At 42.2% G+C, this 23,142-nt stretch overlaps 1 protein-coding gene across 5 annotated transcripts in view; it reads right to left on the bottom strand.

Annotated features, from left to right (window-relative positions):
* KCNIP1 (potassium voltage-gated channel interacting protein 1) overlaps window positions 1-23,142 on the bottom strand; it is a 770,055-nt gene that overhangs the window by 223,124 nt on the left and 523,789 nt on the right. Inside the window, exon 1 of one of the 5 annotated variants that reach the window (XM_043520983.1) lies at window positions 17,408-18,007. The exons of the other annotated variants lie outside the window; for them this stretch is intronic. Coding sequence (XP_043376918.1) covers window positions 17,408-17,507 — 100 coding nt within the window. The 5' untranslated portion in view covers window positions 17,508-18,007. Of the gene's footprint in view, window positions 1-17,407; window positions 18,008-23,142 lie in introns of those variants that run through there. 5 annotated transcript variants of the gene reach the window in all.

Here is a 23,142-nt window from a genome sequence, read left to right as displayed (position 1 = left end):
GAACGAGTGCTGGCTATGAACTCCTCTCCTCTCTCATTTGTTTCCTCTCTTTTTTCCCCATAAGTACCTTATTTCTGGGGCTGCTGGCAGCGCTCAGCGCTAGTGGCAGCAGCTTTCAACCTTTTCATTCTGCACTTAAAAAGCTCAGTTGGGAGTTTTAAACAGCTGAGCCCAAAATGAAGCTTTTGAAATTAAAAAGCAAAAGTGCAAACAACTGCAGGGAGTGCTACTGAAACTGTTGGACGATGGGCAGAAGTATCAGCTCTCAAGGACAAACAGCTGATTCCTCACCAAATAATGTATTCATACAAGACTGCATACTTGCCAACAGCGATTGGTTTCTGCACTGTATTACAGGTCAGTCTGTTCTGGGCAAATGGGACAGAAGAAAATGGGTTCAAGTCACACTTCAGCCCTAGAGGTTGCCAAGTGGGACTGCTATTTCCTGTATTCACCATTGCTCTCACCTTCCCCTCTCCTGAGCTAGCATTCCCGAGTGCATGGATATTTCCTCCCACCCCTTACGAAGCCTTGTCAGTTCCCCTTGGGGAGGACATGGGGTGTGTGTGAGAGAATCAGGGGAGAAACTAGAAGAAGGTAGATATCTGGTGCTGGGATTTAGTAAGAGAAATCTCAAGATGGGGCAGGGAGAGAGAACATGCTGGGGCTACCGATTCAACATGGTTAAACAAAGCAAGATGCCCACACAAAAGACTTGTAAACTAACCCAGTTCTAATTAATTTTGGAAATAATGATATTCAAATTGCAATGTACAGCACCTTCCATCTGAAATCACTTTTAATTAGCGTAACTTCCCAACAGCCCTGTAAGGGGCTGCACTTGCTTTAAGGTAGGGGGAACTAATGCATAGAGTTAAATGACTTGCCCAAGCTCAGAGAGGAAGCCTGGAGCAGAACTGGGAACAGAACCCAGGTCTCCTGAGTTCCAGTCCTGTGGCTGAGACAAGACCACCCTACTTTGGGATCTGCACCTTTATCCTAGGAAACTTTTGTAACATTGCATCAAACCAGTTGACTGCTCTCTTAGGCCTGCTCCTGGTCCCACATAAATGTGAAACCTCAAAATAGCAACCACATTATCAAAACAAAGAACATTTGGCCATGTGGGCATCTAACACTTGATTGTTTCATGCAAGAAAGATGGAGAGGGTAAGAAATACTAGAAAGATAGTGAAGAATTGGGTGAAAAAATTCTAAAATGGACAATTTTTTTTCAAATATTGTCAATTTCAACAATGGAATTTTTAATGACACTTTCATTGGAAATTGTTCTTGAAATTTTCTAGTAACAAAATTAGAACACAACTAATTACTAATGGTCACAGTTACCTTTCTGGTCTAGACAGGTTCCACGCCGTTGAGCTCACACAGTCTTACGAATGAGCAGGATTCACTGCATTAAAAAGTATATTCTGTAAAGCATCACTTCCGTGAGCTATGTGAACAAATGAAGAATAATATGCATCATAGCCTCTTGGAATATTTATTCCCCTTCCCTCTTTCTTTAGATTTGTATGTTGCATAATTTCTGTCTGTTTTCACTATTTAAAACTAATAGAAGTGTGAACTAGGTGGGGGTGGGAGGTGTGGGGTGGGAGGGCTTTTGAAGATATTTACAATTAGGTCAAAAAAACAGTCTGTTTTTGCCAAGATGTATGTTCAGTTCATTTTTTTCCTACCTCACCACATGATACAGCAGAAGAAATTCAAATTAATCAAGAATAGTAACAATTCAAAGGACAGGACAAAAAGCAAAAAAGGGACAATTTGGACTACTGGTAAAATCCTTTGCATGCAGAGGACTGAATTTGAAGCAATTTTAAGCGCAGCAGCATCAACTTTGGACAAAAGTGGGTCAGGTGTTTAATGGAAAAGCACTCAGTGAAGAAAAAAATGTTTTTTCCACTTTGCGGAACAGCAAACCTCAGGTAAGTAACAAGCCAAATGCCAGGGATTTCTGGAGATCAAAATAATTGAGATACTGTCAATATGAAGTCAGTAATAGTTAGTGAGCTCTGTCCCTATGAGGTCTCTGCCTGAAGGATGTTCAGGAGAAAACTACCACTGTTCTCATCACATGCGTTGTGGGCCAGATTCATACTTGGTATAATGCCATTAAAGACAATGAAATTGCACGACTGTTGAGTCTGGCCCCATGCTTGAAGGATGAAGAATAAAGTCATGAAAGTCAATCTACCTTTTCTTAAATATCTTCCAGACTGACAACAGTCAGTCAGTTGTGAAGAAGTGATAGTCATATATAGCATCTCATCACATTTTGGACCTCACCATCACCAATGTATAGCTGAATTGTCTGAGGTCAAGAATTTTCCAACAATGCAGATGTATATTTTATCCACGAAATCAACTGTCCACAAGCAACAATGCACCTTAAACTTGAATTGTAATTGCTGGAAAAAGATTTGGAAGTCAATAAACAGTTCAAATCAAAGAGTTCCACATTTGAAGACAAATCAGGACAACACAGCCCAGGCTGTTCCACTTCTGGGCTTCGCCAGAGTTCCCTCACTTCCCCTCTGAGTTGTAATATGTTGGGGCAAGAATTGGTCAGGGTCTGACTCCTTACTGCAGCTCTCCTTAGTGCCAAACCCCAATGCTCTCTGGCCCAATGCTCAGTTCTACCAGAGCTCTACTCAGTGCAGAAACTGACGGTTTATGGGTGCTTCAGGTACCTTTATGCCTCCCCTAGTCTGTGCAGAACAAAGGATCGCTAGGCACCCAGTGTAAGTTCAAATAATCGTAGGGCTCCTTTAACTTACACTCAGTTTTCAACTACCCCCACCCCCGGGCCAGTGTGGCAGCCAAGCATAGAATACAGCAACTCTCCAACCGTGCCCCCTCCTTCCCATCTACCCCAGTGACTCAGGAACAGTTAAGCGCCAGTACAGTGGCTCTGTGTCCCCCAGGGAATCCCCAAACACTGGCGTTATGGCCTCTTCATGTCACCAGAGTGGCACAAAAGCGGCTATAGGACTAAAACCAACAATATACAACTGTACGGAAACACAAATAGTGTTTTTGCCATCCTCTTCCTCCATTTATATTGCTTCTCTCATCCTTGAACTGCATGAACAGTGATCTAGTTCAATAATGCTGAAGTAAACATTTTAAAACAGAAAAAGAATTTTAAAAGTTAACTACCATCACAGCAGGCTGAAATTGGATTTTCCACAGAAAAAAATTCCATGTTAATTAAAATTTTAGTTAACAGCAAAAATTAAAAAAAAAAAGTCAATGGTATACTTAAATGAAAAATTCTCACAAAAATTTGGTTCAGTCAAAAGCCTTTTTTCATTGCAAAGTTTGGATGAAAATAATTGGCCAGCTGTAATAGCCATATAGAAGTCCCAGATCATAAACATAACTAACCCATGACAACAGTACATTTTCACAAGCCCTCAAGCACCGTCTAGTGACAGTGGGAGATCCATGCTAAAAATCAAGCCTTTGGAACTTGCACAGGAACTGTTAAAATGTTTTCCTATAAAACAATACCTGGGATAGTTAGACACACTATAAGAAACACGCACAGCAGGCACTTTGCATTTCAGCAAACACTTCTGCAGTCCACCTACAAGTATGCCTACACGAAGCCATGCTACAGTAAAATTCAAGTTGGTTCATCTTCCTATGAGGAAGGTGATAAGGAGTGGTTTAATTTGTAAGCTAAAGTACTTTCTAGGGGGTTGTTGTCACACAACATTTTTTACATTAGTTTTCCTAAACTTATAATGCATCACTGAGTTAAATATTTATTAAACTGCTCCATAAACCCTCCTCCATGCCTCTTTCTTTGTCCTTTAAGAGGATGGAGCTATACTTCTGAAACCACACAAACAGCCTTCATACATAAGGGCCGAGCTGACTTCCAAGTACTGCATTTATACCAGGACTGATCAGTTGAATCAAAGTGAGGAAACAAGCAGCTCCTGGGCACACACCATCTCTGGAACCTTTATCAAGGGCACATTTACAGTGAAGCAGGGCCATAATAAAATGTTCTTGCTGACAGTGAGAAATTAAGCTACAGACCTCAGAAGAAAACCCAGGTTATGGGATGCGTGTGCAAATATTTTCACACCCAGGCACAATGAATTCCACTACTGTTCACATACCTGAAATCTTAGGAAAATTATATGTAAGCAATTAAGTTTGGTATTGTGATTAAGGTACTGGACGTAGACTCAAAGAAACCTGGGTTTGATTTCTAACTCTGCCACAGCCTTTCCGCATGACTCTGGGTAAGTTATTTAATTTCCATGCCTTTGTTCCCCCTCTCTAAAAGGGGGATAACACTACTTCCTTTTTTTGCATTTGCTTGTCTTGTCTGTTTCGATGGTCATCTCTTGGGACATGAACTGTCTCCAGGTGTATGTGCAGCACCTAGCACAGTGGAGCACTGATCTTGGCTTGGACCAGAATCAGAAATAATAATCAGCGACCTGTTGGAAGAAAAATGCCAATATTTTGACATGACATCATCTTTCTAGGAAGTCAGCACTCTGGAGATCCACAATTGGAGAATTAATTTTACACACAAGTCTGCATGACAGAGCTAGCACTGAGCATGACCTTGGTATGCCAACCACAATGCACATGAATTTTCAAGTGCAAAAGGTTTGCATGTGTTACCCTTTTGAAAAGAGGGCATTTATGCTTCCTGTTTAAATGTCTACTTATCCCTTTGTACTGCCAAGGGTCTATATTACTCTGTCTCATCTACTGTATTTAGTCTTCCATTTAAATGCACTTCCCCCTAGATCTCCCCTGTGATATTTGAAACAGTTTAACCCCATTCAGATCTTTCCTCCTTATGTACTAGGAACTGTCACCTATTGTGAAGTATGTGTCTAGACTATGCTTAAGGAGGAAACTTCTCTCTCATCAAAAGAGTAAAGAAGTCAATCACATTCCTATCAAACTTATCTGACCTTCTTGTTGTCCTTGCTGATGTCCCAGGTTTAGGATGTTTATCCTTATGTCAGCTGCTTTTTCAATTTAATAGGCTGCCTGCCAGAATGAAAATTAACTTTCTCCTTGATATGAAGGAAGAATGGGATGATAGTACAGTGGCAGCGAGTGAAATCAATTCCATTCAGTCCATGTGGAATGGGAAGATACTGAAAATGCATTTTAAAAGAAACAGCACAGAATTTCAGTCATTTTTTTTAAAGTGTTCTCAATTTATGTCACAGTGGAAGACAGGGACTGACCAGAAAAGATACATCTTTAGAGGGGATTGCAAGAGAAATGATAAGCCTTGTATGGCTTGGGTTGAAGCCACTACAGACTAAAGAGAACCTGTTATTTGTACTGTTATATTTTTAGTGCCCTCTCCTCAAACCTCAACTGAGCGCCTAACAAAAGAGGGGCATATTCTTTCTCTCCATACCATTTTTCCTCTTTTCTTCCCATCCACTCAGGGAAGCTAAAACTATATGTAAAAGCCTTTATTTATTTGAGTAGTATCAGTTTAACATCTGAAGGGCAGAGGCCGTGCCTCGGGAGTGACACCAGTTTTCACCAGCTGAGCATTTAGCCCTGTCTCTCTGTATTTCATGCTGTCCTCCCACACTGACAGAGCACAGCAAAATATGGAGGTAGAGAATCTCAGAGTGCAGGAAAACACAATATGACCGCAAGGAGAGGAGGCAGGCTGAAGATGGTAGGTGGCGTCAGTTTGCTGAAAGAAGGCAGGAGTCATATGCTCCAGCGTATGGTTGAGCTGCAGGAAAGGCAGCAGGAGCACAGACCGCCGCTACAGCCCCTGTGTAACCATCCACCCTCCTCCCCAAGTTCCTTAGCCTCCTCACCCAGACGTTCAAGAACGCAGTGGGGGGGCCACTGGCCACCCAGCCACTCCACCCCAGAGGACTGCCCAAGCAACAGAAGGCTGGCATTCAATAAGTTTTAAAGTTTTAAAGTGCTGTGTGGCCTTGTCCTTCCCTCCTCCACCCCACCACTTGCTTCCCTCCTCCACCACCCCTCCCGGGCTACCTTGGCAGTTATCCCCCTATTTGTGTGATGAATAAATAAACAATGCATGAATGTGAAGCAACAATGACTTTATTGCCTCTGAAAGCGGTGATCGAAGTGGGGAGGGGAGGGTGGTTAGCTTACAGGAAAGTAGAGCGAAAGTGGGGGTAGGGATGGGGGGTTCCATCAAGGAGAAACAAACAGAACTTTCACACCCTAGCCTGGCCATTCCTGAAACTGGTTGTCAAAGCTTCTCTGATGCGCACCGCACCCTCCTGTACTCTTCTAACCGTCCTGGTGTCTGGCTGCGCGTAATCAGCGGCTAGGCGATTTGCCTTAACCTCCCGCCCCACCATAAACATCTCCCCCTTACTCTCACAGATATTGTGGAGCGCACAGCAAGAAGTAATAACAATGGGAATATTGGTTTTGCTGAGGTCTAACCAAGTCAGTAAACTGCGCCAGCGCGCTTTTATATGCCCAAATGCACATTCTACTACCATTCTGCACTTGCTCAGCCTATAGTTGAACAACTCCTGACTACTGTCCAAGATGCCTGTGTATGGCTTCATGAGCCATGGCATTAAGGGGTAGGCTGGGTCCCCAAGGATAACTATAGGCATTTCAACATCCCCAACGGTTATTTTCTGGTCTGGGAAGTAAGTCCCTTCCTGCAGCAGTTGAAACAGACCAGAGTTCCTGAAGATGCGAGCGTCATGTACCTTTCCCGGCCATCCCATGTTGATGTTGGTGAAATGTCCCTTGTGATCCACCAGTGCTTGCAGCACCATTGAAAAGTACCCCTTTCGGTTTAGGTACTTGCTGCCTTGGTGCTCCGGTCCCAAAATAGGGATATGGGTTCCATCTATCGCCTCGCCACAATTAGGGAATCCCATTGCAGCAAAACCATCCACTATGACCTGCACATTTCCCAGAGTCACTACCCTTGATAGCAGCAGCTCAGTGATAGCATTGGCTACTTGCATCACAGCAGCCCCAACAGTAGATTTGCCCACTCCAAATTGATTCCAGACTGACCGGTAGCTGTCTGGTGTTGCAAGCTTCCAGAGGGCTATTGCCACTCACTTGTGAACTGTGAGGGCTGCTCTCATCTTGATATTCTTGCGTTTCAGGGCAGGGGAAAGCAAGTCACAAAGTTCCATGAAAGTGCCCTTACGCATGCGAAAGTTTTGCAGCCACTGGGAATTGTCCCAGACCTGCAACACTATGTGGTCCCACCACTCTGTGCTTGTTTCCCGGGCCCAGAATCGGCGTTCCACGCCATGAACCTACCCAATTGACACCATGATGTGCACATTGCAGGGGCCCGTACTTTGTGAGAAGTCAATGTCCATGTCCTCATCACTCTTGTCACCGCGCTGCAGTCGCCTCCTCCTCGCCTGGTTTTGCTTTTCTTGCAGGTTATGGTTCTGCATATCCTGCTGGATAATGCGCGCAGTGTTTATAGTGCTCATAATTGCCACGGTGATCTGGGCGGGTCCATGTTCCCAGTGCTATGGTGTCTGCGCTGAAAAAAGGGGCGAAATGATTGTCTGCCGTTGCTCTGATGGAGGGAGGGGTGACTGACAACATGGCTTACAGGGTTAGCTTACAGGGAATTAAAATCAACAAAGGGGGTGGCTTTGCATCAAGGAGAAACAGAATGGCCCCCTGAAGGATAGAACTCAAAACTCTGGGTTTAGTAGGCCATTGATTTCACGGAGGGAGGGAGAAAGGGAGGAGAAAATTAATACAAAACAAATCTGGTCTATTTCTTGTTTTGATCCACTTCATCTATCTTTATACATCTTGCTGGCAGCAGACGGTGCAGTATGACTGCTAGCCATTGTCATCTCCTGGGTGCTCGGCAGAAGACGGTGCAGTATGACTGCTGGTCATCGTTGTCTCCTGGCTGCTCATTAGAAGACGGTGCAGTAGGGCTGCCAACAGGACTGAATCACCATGAGACAAAACTTAAAAGGGAAAGGACCTGGCTGAGTCATTCCCATGTTTGCCCAGGCACCCCTGACTGACCTCACCGAGGTCAGCTAAAAGAGCACCCTGGAGTATGGCGACGATGGCTACCACTAGGCTACTGCACTGTCTGCTGCCAAAAGGCAATGAGCTGCTGCTGTGTAGCAATGCAGTACCGCGTCTGCCAGCACCCAGGAGACATACGGTGATGGTGAGCTGAGTGGGCTCTATGCTTGCCATGGTATGGCGTCTGCTCGCGTAACCCAAGAAAAAAGGCCCGAAACGATTGTCTGCTGTTGCTGTCACAGAGGGAGGGAGGGAAGGGTGTGCCTGAAGATATGTACCCAGAAGCACCCGCGACAATGTTTTTGCCCCATCAGGCATTGGGATTTCTACCCAGAATTCAAATGGGCGGCAGAGACTGCAGGAACTGTGGGATAGCTACCCTGTGGGATAGCAACTTGCTTTCTATTCTGCATGTTCACACCCTTTTATTATTCATTGTTCATGAACATTTCTACAACTTCTGTTTAATTTCTATGGATGTTCAGAAGCAGTGCATTTCCAGATATGACTCGATCCTTTTGGGTGTAAGTAGTTTAAAGGTTAGGTCAGCCAACCAGGAAACAAACAATTCCCCAGATTGTAACAAAGTAAGTGACCAATCATAAAGCCTGAACAGCAAATTGATGGAGCAATTGCTACAAACAGTTCGTGTAGAATCCAAAGCTCAAATATATATTCTTAAAGTCTATTCATTTAACTGCTTGGGATAATGAACAAATTCCTAAAAATCATCAGCCATTGCATGGTCAGTTTCATGAACAGGAAAAAATAATACAATTTTTCAAATAAATTGTTTGTGATGAATAGTTCAACCAACTCTGTTTAGACAACTGCGGCTAAACCTAACAGCCAGAGGGCTTTCTTTAGAGCAGTTTCTGTAAGCAAAAAATTGAAGACAAAGACACAATGTGTATCTTCCACCTTCTAACATATAGAGAAAACAGACTGCAAATAGTCATGCTACAGACATTATAAACAAACTAGTACAACTCTGATCATCATTTTCCTTCATATGGTGATGGATAGCAACTAAGAGAACATGGGACATTGGGCAGTACTAAATCAGGCCTTTCCATTTATTTGTGAACACGAGTTTCTAACACTACTGACATTATGTTTCCTTGGATGCACAACATCTCTGACTTCTGATAACCCTACCGGTACTAATCTGAGTTCTCTTGTTCACATTGACCTCATTACGCCAGTCAGCCAAACTCTCTGCTCTGCATGTAGCAGTACCGTCATGTGTGTCCCTGGATCAAGAGCCTACTGGCATTCCCGTTGCAACCATATTAATTTAAAAAGTTATCACTCAAACATATGGGTCTGAGCTGCAGCATCTGCATCTGAATCTCAACTTCCCCAGCATATGGGCAGGCTCAGAGCTATGGTTTCATCTCATAAAATCCTGGTTCCAAGTTTCCCTACTACAACCTCGGGGTGAACATTTCCACAAAGGGCCAGATTCTGTGACCCTCTCTTATGTTCAGTAGTACCTGGTTAGTCCTATTGACTTCAGTGGAGCTACTTCATGAGTAAAAGATTGCTCAAAAGAAATGAAGGTGACAGAATTGAGCCCTAAAATTACAGGTGAAGGGAGGAGTCATCCAGTCACACTTCCTAAAGAAAATAAATAGAAGCCTGATTAATGTATGTACCCTGGCAAATCTACAGGGGGAGTGGCTCTGAGTGTTCCCATGGAGATTTGAATTCTATGAAATCCTGCCAAGATGAACAACTCTCCGGCTGCCCCTCCCACAGGTTCCCTCAACAACTCCTCCCCTGAATTTACTTGCAAAGTGCTTGGGTATTCCAAGGGAACCACCCCTCTTGTAGTCATGGGAACCCTTCTCCTATTAGATTGTCAGTGAGTGCTCTGGGCTCTGTGGCATCACTCTCCATTTACACTGATGTAACAAAGCAGAATCTGAGCTATTTAAATATGCAAATTTACACTGTACTAACCTTAGTCTATTGCCACCAGAATTGGCAGTTCTGAAAATTAAATAAATTTAAAAAAAATCTGTTCAGGTTGAATCAAATCCAAAAATAGCAAAAAAAAAAAAAAAATTGGTGAACTGAAAAAAATCTGTTTTGGGTCTGTCAAGGTTCCCTCCCCACTCTGACCTCTAGGGTACAGATGTGGGGACCCACATGAAAGACCCCCTAAGCTTATTTCTACCAGCTTAGGTTAAAAACTTCCCCAAGGTACAAATCCTTCCTTGTCCTTGGATGGGTACTGCTGCCACCACCAAGTGAGTTAGACAAAGATTCAGGAAAAGGACCACTTTGAGTTCCTGTTTCCCTAAAATATCCCCCCAAACCCCTTCACCCCCTTTCTTGGGGATGCTTGAGAATAATCTACAAACCAAATAGATAAATCAGGTGAGCACAGACCAGACCCTTGGGTTTCTAGGACACTAAAAAACAATCAGATTCTTAAAAAACAGAACTTTATTATAAAGAGAAAAAAGAAGTAAAAGAAACACCTCTGTAAAATCAGGATGGAAGGTAATTTTACAGGGCAATAAGATTCAAAACACAGAGGATTCCCCTCTAGGCAAAACTTTAAAGTTACAAAAAACAGGGATAAACCTCCCTCTTAGCACAGGGAAAATTCACAAGCTAAAACAGAAGATACTCAAACACATTTCCTTGCTACTACTTGCTACCCTTAGCTGTATGTTTATGACAGAGTCAAATGAAAGATTACTCTTCATAATGGCAATACACAGATATTCGTGATGACAATGATGAGTCCTTGGGCCAGGGACAAAGAATGAGAATGTCTCTGTAGCATGGTGGTTGGGGCACTCACCTAGGAGGTGGGGACTCAAATTTGAGTCCCGACACCAATGATGGTTTAATTATTTATAAAGAGTGGAACAGCTTCAAACAGCAGAGATTGAGAGACCTGCCATAGAAAGACCCCATATCTCAGTGGGGGGCCCAAGTTCAAAGCCCTTCTCCAATTCAAGCACAGTGGGAAATTCAAGGCAGGTCTCCCACAGTCCAGGGGAATTTACTAACCACTGGAATAAAGACGGTCCGGGAGTCCTCCTCCAGAATTGTTTTGGACAAAAGTATTTGGCAAATTTCTGTCAAATTGACACATGGTTTTGGCAAATAAACCATTTGTCCCAAAATCATCACCCAATTCTAATTGTCACCTAGTGTGTGTGTATGGCCATGTATAATGTAATTTTGTGTCTGTTCACCTGATGTACCTCTGCCCAACACACGGCAGGTATTTGTGCTTATGACTGAATCGCAGAATCTGCACAGTAGCTCTCTTTTTTTGGAGTTTGCTAGGGTGCTGTCTATTTCTCTACCATTAATGCACTTTGCAGCCATCTAGCATCATGCAGGGAAGCTACTAGCTACAGACAACTCATTACACAGTATAAATATATGTTTGATATAATGTTACAACCCGCAGGGAGCAGTTTGTAAGATATTTAGACTCTAGCAACAAATTTCTTCCAAGCTCATTGAGTTACTGCTGCTGTCCCATTAGATTCCTGTCTGAATGAGAGGCTGTGGCAGCTGCTCCTGCTCACCAACAGAGATTTATGAAATGTTCCTGAAAGTGAGACTGTCACGCAGTCATTCCCTCTGTTAGTTCCTGCATGTTTGTGCTACTGTGGTGCCATTAAGAAGACTATTCTCAGTAGCTGGGGATCTCCTTTCCCATATGCCTTTTACTCTCCAGCTTTCCAGTTACTTACTGTCAATAAAACATTACAAACAATTAAAAAAACAAAAACAATGGGCACTCTCAGTGCTGAGCATGAGTCTGGCTCCCTGCTGAAGCAGCTACTTGAAATCAGCATGATGGGATGGCTGCCAGCCAGGCAGAAACCCTACAAGTGGCTAAGATTCCATATTTGAAATAATTATGAAAAATGGTACAGAAATAATGATTAGGGTAGTAATCTCAAGATAGGAGGCAGACGGCAAGTTAAAGAAGAGTGGGACATGGTATTTTAGACCTGCCATTTAACAGTGCACACAGATTTTTTGAGTGAGTAGTCCAGATTTTAGAGTGCCCCAGATTGATCTTACTTTGTTTTAAACAGTTTGTTCACTACTCAACACCCATCCAACTGGAACCATTGTGGTTCCACTGTACAGGAGATGGACAGCTGCAAAAAAGTGTGCTTGGAGTTGTTAATACTTCCCCCCGCTCCCGCTTGCAGCAAGGTGTGATCCAGCTCTGCCTAGGCCAGCACAGAGTGCAAGTTTAGGGTTTGGGGGGGATCCATAATAATGCAAATCCAATGCATATAATCCTTTGTGCAGGGATATTACCCCTTTTCCACACTAGTCACAGAGAAGCTGGGGGGCTGCCACAGGGCCTGCATGTGGGGGATTCCAATTCCTCCAATGCCCATCTAGTTCTGCCACACAGAGCCCATTCACTGAAGCTAGAGAAGGCAGTTTCATCCAGGGGAAATTTTCAAAGTGCTGAGCTCTATTAGCAGGCTAGATCGTTGGGCTCAATGGGTAGTGATCAATGGCTCAATGTCTAGTTGGCAGCCAGAGCGGAGTGCCCCAGGGGTCAGTCCTGGAGCCGGTTTTGTTCAACATCTTCATTAATTATCTGGATGATGGGATGGATTGCACCCTCAGCAAGTTTGCAGATGACACTAAACTGGAGGGAGAGGTAGATATGTTGGAGGGTAGGGACAGGGTCCAGAGTGACCTAGATAAATTGGAGGATAGGGCTACAAGAAATCTGATGAGGTTCAACAAGGACAAGTGTGGAGTCCTGTACTTAGGACAGAAGAATCCCATTCACTGCTACAGGCTGGGGACTGACTGGCAAAGCAGCTGTTTTTCAGAAAAGGACCTGGGGATTACAGTGGATGAGAAGCTGGATATGAGTCAACAGAGTGCCCTTGTTACCAAAAAGGCTAATAGCATATGGGGCTGCATTAGTAGAAGCATTGCCAGCAGATCGAGAGAAATGATTATTCCCCTCTATTCAGCACTGGTGAGGCTACATCTGGAGTATTGCGTCCAGTTTTGGGTCCCCCACTACAGAAAGGATGTGGACAAATTGGAGAGAGTACAGCGGAGGGCAATGAAAATGACTAGGGGGCTGGGGCACATGATTTATGAGGAGAGGCTGATGGAACTGGGCTTATTTAGTCTGCAGAAGACAAGAGTGGGGGGAGGGATTTGATAGCAGCCTGCAACACCTGAAGGGGGGTGGGGTTCCAAAGAGGATGGAGCTAGGCTGTTCTCAATGGTGGCAGATGACAGAACAAGGAGCAATGGTCTCAAGTTGCAGTGGGGGAGGTCTAGGTTGGATACTGGGAAAAACGGTGGTGAAGCACTGGAGTGGTTACCTAGGAAGGTGGTGGAATCTCCATCCTTAGAGGCTTTTAAGGCCAGTCTTGACAAAACCCTGGCTGGAATGATTTAGTTAGTGTTGCTCCTGCTTTGAGCAGGGGCTTGGATTAGATGACCTCCTGAGGTCTCTTCCAACCCTAATCTTCTATGATTCTATGATTAGAATGTCAATTTTTTTAGTAAACTGGTGGCATAAACTTTCACCAGTACTTTTTAATATGCATTGGCAGTCAGGGATGAGCTTTGAGGGTTTTATTTGATATAAATGTTTTCTGAACAAGTTTTAAAACTTCAAGGAAATTTTTTTTTACACTATGCTCATTATTCTCTGGTCTAAGTCAAATAAAACAAACCTGACTGAAGGGGAATTTCCCTGAGTAAGGACCTCAAGATGGAGCACAGAAAGTCAAGTGAGTTACAGCTACTGGTTCTTTCTCAACAAAAGTCACACCCTTTGAATACACAGAGACAGCATGGAAAAGCGGAACTAACATGGGACTGGGAACCAGGAACTCTCAAATTCTTATCAGCTCTGCCAGTGAAACTTTGATTATGTTTATATTGCAATTAAAAACCTGGTCTGTGTCAGCTGACATGGGTTAAGGAGCTTGGGCTGAAGAGCTGTTTAACTGCAGTGTAGACATGCAGGCTCAGCCAGAAGCCCAGGTTCTGGGACCTCTTGAGCGGGGAGGGTCCCAGAGACACGGCTCCAGCCTGAGCCTGAACATCTACTTTGCAGTTAAACAGCCCCTTAGCCTGAGCCCAAGTCAGATGACCTGGCCCAACAGTGGATGTTTAATTGCAATGTAAACATAGCCTAAATGACTTAGACTAAAATATCCAAAGTTGCCTCTAACTTTGGGAGCTCCACTTAACACTACCAAGGACACAATTTCATAAAAGCACAGAGCACCCACAGCTACCCTGGGTTTCAGCTGCAGTTGGGAACACCCAGTTGTTCTGAACTCCAGATGTGGAAGGGCTGCTGGAATTGAGAACTCAAAAAAGGCACACAAATTCAGTGGCCACTTTTGGAAAAGTTGACCTTAATTTCTGAAAGGCAATACCATTTCTTACAAAAGTGGGAGTTCCACAGAGCTCTCTACCTGCTTATACCAATGGCAGATCTGAGCCTCAGCCTCAAATTTACTGGTATGTACAGACATTGGGGATAATACTTACCCACTTCAATGTACGGTGCTAATAAGAAATAAATATTAACAAAAAGTCTTTGTCTGTGTACAACATAGTCTAATACGTGTTTTCAGTGCAAATTACATTTTTGTCTATTTGCTAGTTAGGCATCTAATTTAGCAAGCAAACCACATACATATTTGAGTTTTAGTGCACACATTTCTGCTGCCTGGTGCATTAGACATACATTTTGTTCTTGCCTAATTAAGGGTATCCACCTACATTTGTTTTTCTCTCTTCTTCCCTTGATGAAGTGCTACCAGCATACCTGGGTTTCAAGCACTTCATAAATTTTAATCATAGAATATCAAGGTTGGAAGGGACCTCAGAGGTCATCTAGTCCAACCCCCTGCCTAAAGCAGGACCAATCCCCACTTTTGCCCCAGATCCCCAAATGGCCCCCTCAAGGATAGAACTCACAGCCCAAGGTTTAGCAGGCCAATGCTCAAACCACTGAGCTATCCCTCCCCAATTTAATACATTGTGCCTTCAAAGTTAAATATATGGGACTAGATTACTATATCATAACACTTGGTGAATAGCAGTTTATTCTACAGAAATCTCATTGACTTGAATGGGACCAGAAATAGAGGTATCAGCATCTTGTCCAATAGAACAGCAATCACTTAATCTGAATGAAATGCAATGCTTTTCTGTACTAACACAGTACACAAGATTTGAGAGCCAATGCATTGTAATGGAGATTTCAATATCCTCTGCTGTGCAACAACTCATTTAAGTAGACTTGGCGTTTCTCCATGTTATCTCTAAGATACCACAATGCTAAAAGGCGTATTAAAACCACAGAAATATAGGGTACACATATATGCGTGTGTTTGGGGGGAATGTTTATGTACTTCTACACCCATCTGGAGAAACAGTATCTGTTTAAGTACATAAAAATAACTGTTTATTTCCTGAAATTAAGATAAATACTGACTCTGATTCAAACTAATTATTATTCTGGGAGGTCCTTTGACGTTATAGTATCAAACAAAATTTACCATATGCTATTTTCAGCATAATACACAAAATAACTCTGACCTACTGACTAACCTGCTTCAGAAAACAATCACATCCAACTATATTTTCCTGTAAGAAATGTAAATATGCAAAGCAACCACCCCTTAAAAGTTAATGGTACCAAATGTGCAATTCCCCGCTGATAATATCAGCATTCCTTGAAACTATCTGAGGTGGTCAGACATGTGCCCACCTAATGCCAACAAATCAATAGCATTTTCTTCTTAAATTTCCTTCAATTCTCATTGCTTACGAAGATGCAAAATAGCATTTCCTTTTTATATTTATTCAGACAACAAAGGAATTCAGAAAACGTGTTCAAACACAAAATTCACAATGGACTTTGCTGAAGCTGGACAGTATTAACCATATATCAGGGAAGATGTATAACTGTACCCTATGATAAAGAGTGCAAAGTCTTCTAAAGGTTGATGAAAGCCAAAATAATTGTGTTTCTCTGTAAGCAGTGAGTCTCATTTGCAGCATCTTATTTTAACATAAGTTGCAATGCTAAAGCTGATAAATAAAGCAGTTGGTCAAGGACATAGGTATAGCTTGAAAATGTTACCTTCACTTACCTCTCTCATTTTTCTAAGCACCAAGGAGGCTACGGAAAAGATGTTCAAAAGACAGCAAGAATGAGAACCAGGTATGCGTACTAGAATTAGTAAGTAAAGTACACAATCACTGACAAAGTTTTACAACTGTTCTCCCAATTAAGTACTTGCTGCTAGTTTCCTGGAAACCTTGTACTAAACTTTGTCAATTAGTTTATATGGGGCTACTAACTTTATCTTTTGCAGATTGTCATGAGCTCTGAAGCAGGAAAGAGTAATTGTTCAGTATCAGTGGTTAGCTGAAGGTTATTTAAATACCTGCATACATGTAGCTCACCATGAAAAATGGCCCGAAAGTTCCCATAAAAAGTAGCTGTTCCAAGGCATATCAAATTCAAGAACACTTAGACTTCACTGTAAATCTACTCCTTGCTTTAAACAATGAAGCATTCTCCACAGCCATATTTTGATCTAAAAGATCATTGTACAAAATTCAGCTTCATGCCTTTATCTATTTAATGTTTCCATGTTTCTGCATGGATGACATTGTTTGTAAAACTGACTGAAGAAACTAGAAGTAGAGCATCTTTCACAGTCAATCCTTTGCAAGTGTCTTCAACAAAGGATATTTATATTGCAATCAGTATTCTCCTGAAACGTTCATGAGGCTAGATATCAAAGCTAAGAAGAGATGTTAATGATAAACATTCTGAAAAAAGGGCAAAGATGTGACAAAGGAATTGTTTATCATAGAAAAGTGCTTCCAAATAACCTTAGTGTTTTCTATTGTACCGGCAACTTTAGCCGATACCTAATAATAAATAATGCTTCAAACAATTAGAACAAATGAGAAGTTATAACAATAAACTTAATAACATGAAAAGCTTCATCTTAATCAGAGCTCCAGTATACCATTTATAGTTTACCGAAACCATACAGATCTGTACAGAAGTTCTTGAAACCAGCTTAATTAGAGATAGATAATTGTCTAAGATTACCTGTGTGTCAAACTCTCCTTAAAATCAGAGCTGCATTACTGTATGGAGATATACAAAACACCTTACATATTTCATTTATCTAAAGAAAGCATCTTAAGTTATTTGAGCTTCTGTTCAGTTCATCTATTACCCAAACACTGCATACACACAGATTAAAGTAGAATGCTCTGCAGCAAAGGGTTTTCTGAACCAAATATTTTCTATTTCTTAATGTCCTACCTTCATAACTGCCTTCTAGGAGACCCAGATGCTCAAGTGCTTTCACAAATGCAACAATTATCACCAGTACCACAATCATTTCAAGTCCCTCCAAGTTCATCTTGAAAAATTATTCACGTGAAAGCATCTTTTCTCAGGGAGCGTCCTGACTTGAGAGTTAGACTTTAATTAAAAAGCCCTTGTAGTCCAAGATATGCCACAGACCCAGAGAAATACAGTGCAAAAGAACTCCAGCATATTGCCACCATAAAACATTTCTGTTGACAGCAAAATGAACACAAGGAATGCAAGGAAGTCATATCTTACAATGTCTGCATCACTTGCCTGCATGGATACAGATGTTTCAGTCTCTAAGGCAACAGAATATACAGTAGCCACTTTGTTTAGCATTTCCTCTCAGTGTAAGCCAAAATTCATCAAATCGTTTTTGATACCTGGTTAAATCTGATGCTTCCCCCCCCTCCAAAAAAAAATAAGTTACAGATACAAACTGCTCTCACACTGTAGTGCCTAGTAAAAAACAAACATGATTTATTTGATGCTAAAATGAAACTTTAAGAAACACAAAGCAATAACATGCAAACAACACAAGCTATCACAGCTTTGCCACATGGACAGAAACCCATCTGCATTTAAATACAGGGGTTTATCAACATGTTGACCCAGTTATCCTCCTCAGTGTAGGCATATTTTATGTTGAATATATGAATTTACCAAATATTACAGTCAGTGTTGAGTGATTTAGAAATGAAGCATAGTGTTAAAGTTTGAGGATTAACAAACTAGCAAAATAGCATAGGATATTGCTGCATATTGTATATGCAGATGGTTGGGGGTAACTGGACTTAGTTTATCTCCGCTCCTATTACACAGCAGGTTCCAAGTGAGGAAGGGCAAACAATGGTGTCAAGGACAACATACCCCATTGCCAAGGCTGTGTGCAACCTATTGTTCATCACAAGGGAAGCACTTATGAAAAGTGCTCATGACTGGCTTTTCAAGGGCACAGCACCCACCATTCAGACCAGACATTCATAAGAGCTCTGCTCCCATTTGGGCACCTATATAAGGGCCAGATTTTCAAAAGACTCTCCAGCATCACCCCAGGAGGCATGTATGGCCAGATTTTCAGGCATGTGCAGCACTCATCGTGCATTCCGCATGCAAAGTGCTTTTGAAAATCTGGCCACTTATTTTGTGACTAAATGCGAAAGCTCTTTGAAAATATGATCCACACTGACTGCTTCATTTGCTGACAAGGTCACTCACTGCATTGACACTTCCCAACTCATTATTTTAACTCGCTTTGGGATAACTTCACTATAAGAAAGACCTATACAAAAAAACAAGCTGTAGTTTATATTTAGATTATTATTGTATTGTATTCATCTGACTGATTGAAATCTGACTAATTATTATCAGGCTGTAACTGCATGCTAATGATCCATGTGCTGCTATTTCTTATCAACATTTTATGTTAATGTCTCCCAGGACAGTCTTGCAACAAAGTTGTGTTAAGGATTTAAATGGTGTTGTAGGGTCTTGGGCAGGCTCTCTGTACAGGGAAAACTTTCATCTTTCTAGGACTATATAAGGGGACCAATCCTGTTACCACTTAAGTGAGACTTTTGCCACTGACTGATGGGAGCAGAAGCAGGCTGAAGGGGCATTCAGAAAGCTGGTGATTGTTCTTCCTATTTAGTTTTCATAGTGTTTGTATTGGACTGATGAGGAGGGTGGTGTATGGCACTTTTTGTTATCAGTTTGAATGAAGTTCTCTTTCTCATATGGTTACTCTGATACATTGAGCAATCGGTTATATTTCAGAGCCATTATTTTGCTATGAATATGGGAAATATCATAAGTATCTACAACTTCCATATCTCTGTAACAATATATCAGCTTTCCATATTAATGCTAACCCTTTTCACTTCAAAATAAAACTCTGAGGGTATCAAAGCTCTTTACCAACATCCATCACATGAAGCTCAACATCCCTGTAAGGTAGGTAAACCCCACAAAGTTTCACTTTACCTACCATGGAAGTGACGCTACTTCTGGGGCAGGACACAGGTGTTTAACGTTGCTGTGACATACCAGAGTGCAATCCAGACTGATGAGAAGCTGTGTCACCCCTGCCTGCAACCTTGGGTGCCTTACAATGCCTTGCTGAAGTGGCTTCCATCTGGGCTGCTCATAAACAACCTTCCAGAATGCAAACCATACGCCGGGTGTCTGTGTGTAACTGGAGACTGCCAGCCACCCTTGGGTTACACTCAGCTCTAACCAGCCTTGCTTATACTGCAGGGTGACCCCCAACATACCCTCAGTTTTGCATTTTTCCCCAGAGATGTATGCCCTGTACTGCCCAGCCTTCTCCTGGACAATACAAGTTATATAAAGTTTGTTATTTCTTTAATAGAAATAATATGCACACAACTTGCCACCCCAAATGGAGTTTCACAGACACTTCAATTTAAACACATTGGATTAGATAAAACAATATAATGAGTTTACTAACAAAGAGAGAGGTTTTGTCAGGATGATTCTGATCAGCAAATTATGAGTTTTCAAATGATACCTTACAAGCATAAATTGCACAAAGATTATTACAACTGTGTAGGGTGTGAACAGAGGGGTACATTTGGTCACAACTGCACAGCTACACTCTACAATGTTTTAGGACAAGAAGCAAAGAAGAATTCCATATTTGATGGAAACTCACGGCAGAAATCAGCTGGAATAAAATGGCCGAAGTTAGCATTTGGCCAGCATCATAAGATTAAAGCCTCTTTTCTTTCAAAAAGCAAGATCAGCTAGATCATTCATGAACACAAGTGGTCAGAACCTCAATCTCATTTCTCACTGGAAAGATGGCATTTCCAGCAGCACGCTTTACCTGTGCTGGGGCACTTGTTCATTACACACTCAGAGGGAAATGGGATGCCCCAATGTCATTCCTAGCAATGACTATGTTTTCCTAGAGATCTATCAGTGACACAATCTGATCCTGCTTAGCTTATAAAATCTGATAAAACAAGGTTTTTATGACTGTAGTCTGTGCATTTATATGCCAGCTATTTCCTTACAGCAATATATGTATCAAACTCCTAATCTAATTTGCAGCTGCTCTTGGAGAGTCAGCCATTTAATACTAGGGAAAAAGATTCCAGGCAAATAGCAGTGTGTTCTAGGGGCAAAATATCCATTGTACTCGGATTCCTCAGCCTGATTGTCCATTCTGGCCTAGCTATGTTCAGTACAAGATACAAGGGCGGGGATACAAGTGACTTTATGCCTCCACATATTTGGGGGATCTTTGGGGCTTTTCTGTCCTCTAAAGTAGGTTTGCACCCGTGGGCAAATCGTCTGGCTTTATACCCCCTTTAGGCTGCCTAGTAGCATAAAGAGTCATAGGGTAATGAGAAGTCAAGTCCTCTATGTTTAATGCATAATCAAAATTCCTGGATATGCAATATGCACAGAAATCAGACCCCAATTGCTGCTTAATTAGCATCAAGTGCTAGCACCTTGGCAAACTGTTTTCATGGCATAAAGGAGGACATGCAAGAACAAAAAAGAAAATTAGAATAGGGAGAATACAGACATTGGGCCATAGGCACAGATGACACATAAAGCTCCCTTACAGCCAGACTCCCTGAGAACTATTTGCACGTGCTGTACTGATGTAGAAAGGTGTCTAAATTGGAACAACAGTCGGAAGAGCCAGAAAACAATGTACCCTCATTTTTTTTTAATTTTACCTCTCCCTCCTACTCCTTGCCAGGTACGTTACTTACACCAACATATTATTGTAATGGGCTGCCATTAAGAGTCACTGCTGTAAGAGCAATGTTCTGTACTGGAAAAGGTAGATACAAGCATGTAACCAGCCAGAAGGTTATAAAGGAGGTATCATGACACTAAATGACCCAGCCCAGGCTCACCTGACCAACCCATGCGGCCACAGGAGAGGTGAGGGGCTGCTTCCCCATGTGTTTAAGCAGTGGGAGTGAGTCAGCAGAAGCTGGAGAGAAGCAGCAGCAAACAGTTTTGGCTTGTGAGTCTGCGTGAGTACCTGGGAGAGGCCAAGGAGAGAGTTGCCTCTTGAGACAAGGCAGAGGTACTGGGCCTGAGGATTCTGCCATAGGGGGTTGCCTATGTGCTATTTGTTACCACCCGTCCTTCAGGATTTCTGTACATTTTGTCAATAAACTAATTACACAAAGAAAATATCCTGAGCCATCCATTTCTGCTCCACAAGGGAAACTGACCTGGGAGGCCCCAAAAATCTGCCACAGCTCAGCAGAGGGACAACATTTATTATTTGTATTGCTGCTGTGCCTAAAGGACTTCATCAGGGACTGGGACCCCACCATGTGAGCCACTGTACAACAAAGACAGTTCTTTCCCCACAAAGCTCACAAAGGGCACTAAATTATTCCAGAGTAAAGCCCACATGAGACGCTATCACAGAGGAGCTATTCCAGAATAGTTTATTCCACAATTGCTATTCCAGACAATTTGTGTGTGTAAACAAGCCCTTTTTGGTAGGTGGAAATTTCAGTATGCATTTAAGACTCTACGGTGGCCAGACAGTCAGTGCTGGAGTCTGAAGTCTTCCGTTTACAGAATAAGTATAGCATGTGCAGCAACATAAGCCAATGTGCCTAACCTTGATGAGCAAGAGACGATAGTTCATATTTAGGCCCTATTCCATTCTTGGCCTCTCTGCTAGTATTGCCAAAAATTCTGCCCTTCTGTGCTGTGGTGGTGGTTTTTGGGAGTGCAGACACTCATTCACTGGGAACTGAAATGAGATAACCAGGCTAATTTCACATACACCAAATGACAGAAAGATGGATTCTGGACTCAAGAAAGAAATGAGAAGAGGACCAAGTCCTGACTTTATTATTTATGTTTTGTATTACAATAGCACCTCCAGGCCCCAACTGAAACCAGGTTCCAACTGTGTTAGATGCTGCACAAAACACTGTGATAGACATTCCCTGCCCAAAAGAGTTTGCAATCCAAATACATAGACAACAAATGAGAGAAAAGGGGTATGACCTCATTTTACAAATGGAGAACAAAGGTAGGTCCAAAGGGCATGAGTAACTTTCCTAAGGTCACAGTGGAAGTCTAAACAGGGCATTAAATAGGAACTTGAACCCAAGCCTCCTGAGTCCAGTGCAGTGCTTTACCCACAAGACCAACTTTCCTTAATAATCTTTGACATATAGTTCAAACATGACAGTCCATGGCAGAACGACCTGAGCATTTAGTAGAGATGGAACCCAGGAGGACCATCAGCACTAGAAGCACAGGCTTTCCTCTACTTCTCGTGAAATAAGGCTGTTATGGTCACTGGGACTAGCTACTGGAGGGAAACAGTTGTATTCGCAAAGCCCGTGTATTGCACAACCTTGTGACAAATTCAGATGCAGGAATTCCCTAACTAGTCCAGGGTGCCTATTTCCAGTTCTCAGTTGTCTGGATGTGAATTTAGTTCCCCAAGGCAGTACCCAATCTTTCAGCCGAGTCTTATTACAGTAGGAGTTGGCTGATCCATCATTTTATTAATAGTATGATTATAGTATAAATATTTCATTCTGTGATATGTGTGGGAGGCTTCATTATGCCACTGTATCTTTGCATGTATATCTGTTTTAATACAGCTTTGTTAAAGTTATAATGACAAGTATGTCAGCTCCTGCTTTTTCAACATTTCCTCA

This window comes from Chelonia mydas, chromosome 8, assembly GCF_015237465.2.
Source record: "Chelonia mydas isolate rCheMyd1 chromosome 8, rCheMyd1.pri.v2, whole genome shotgun sequence".
In the NCBI taxonomy this organism is placed as follows: domain Eukaryota; kingdom Metazoa; phylum Chordata; order Testudines; family Cheloniidae; genus Chelonia; species Chelonia mydas.
This window is presented reverse-complemented; position numbering and strand designations above follow the sequence as displayed.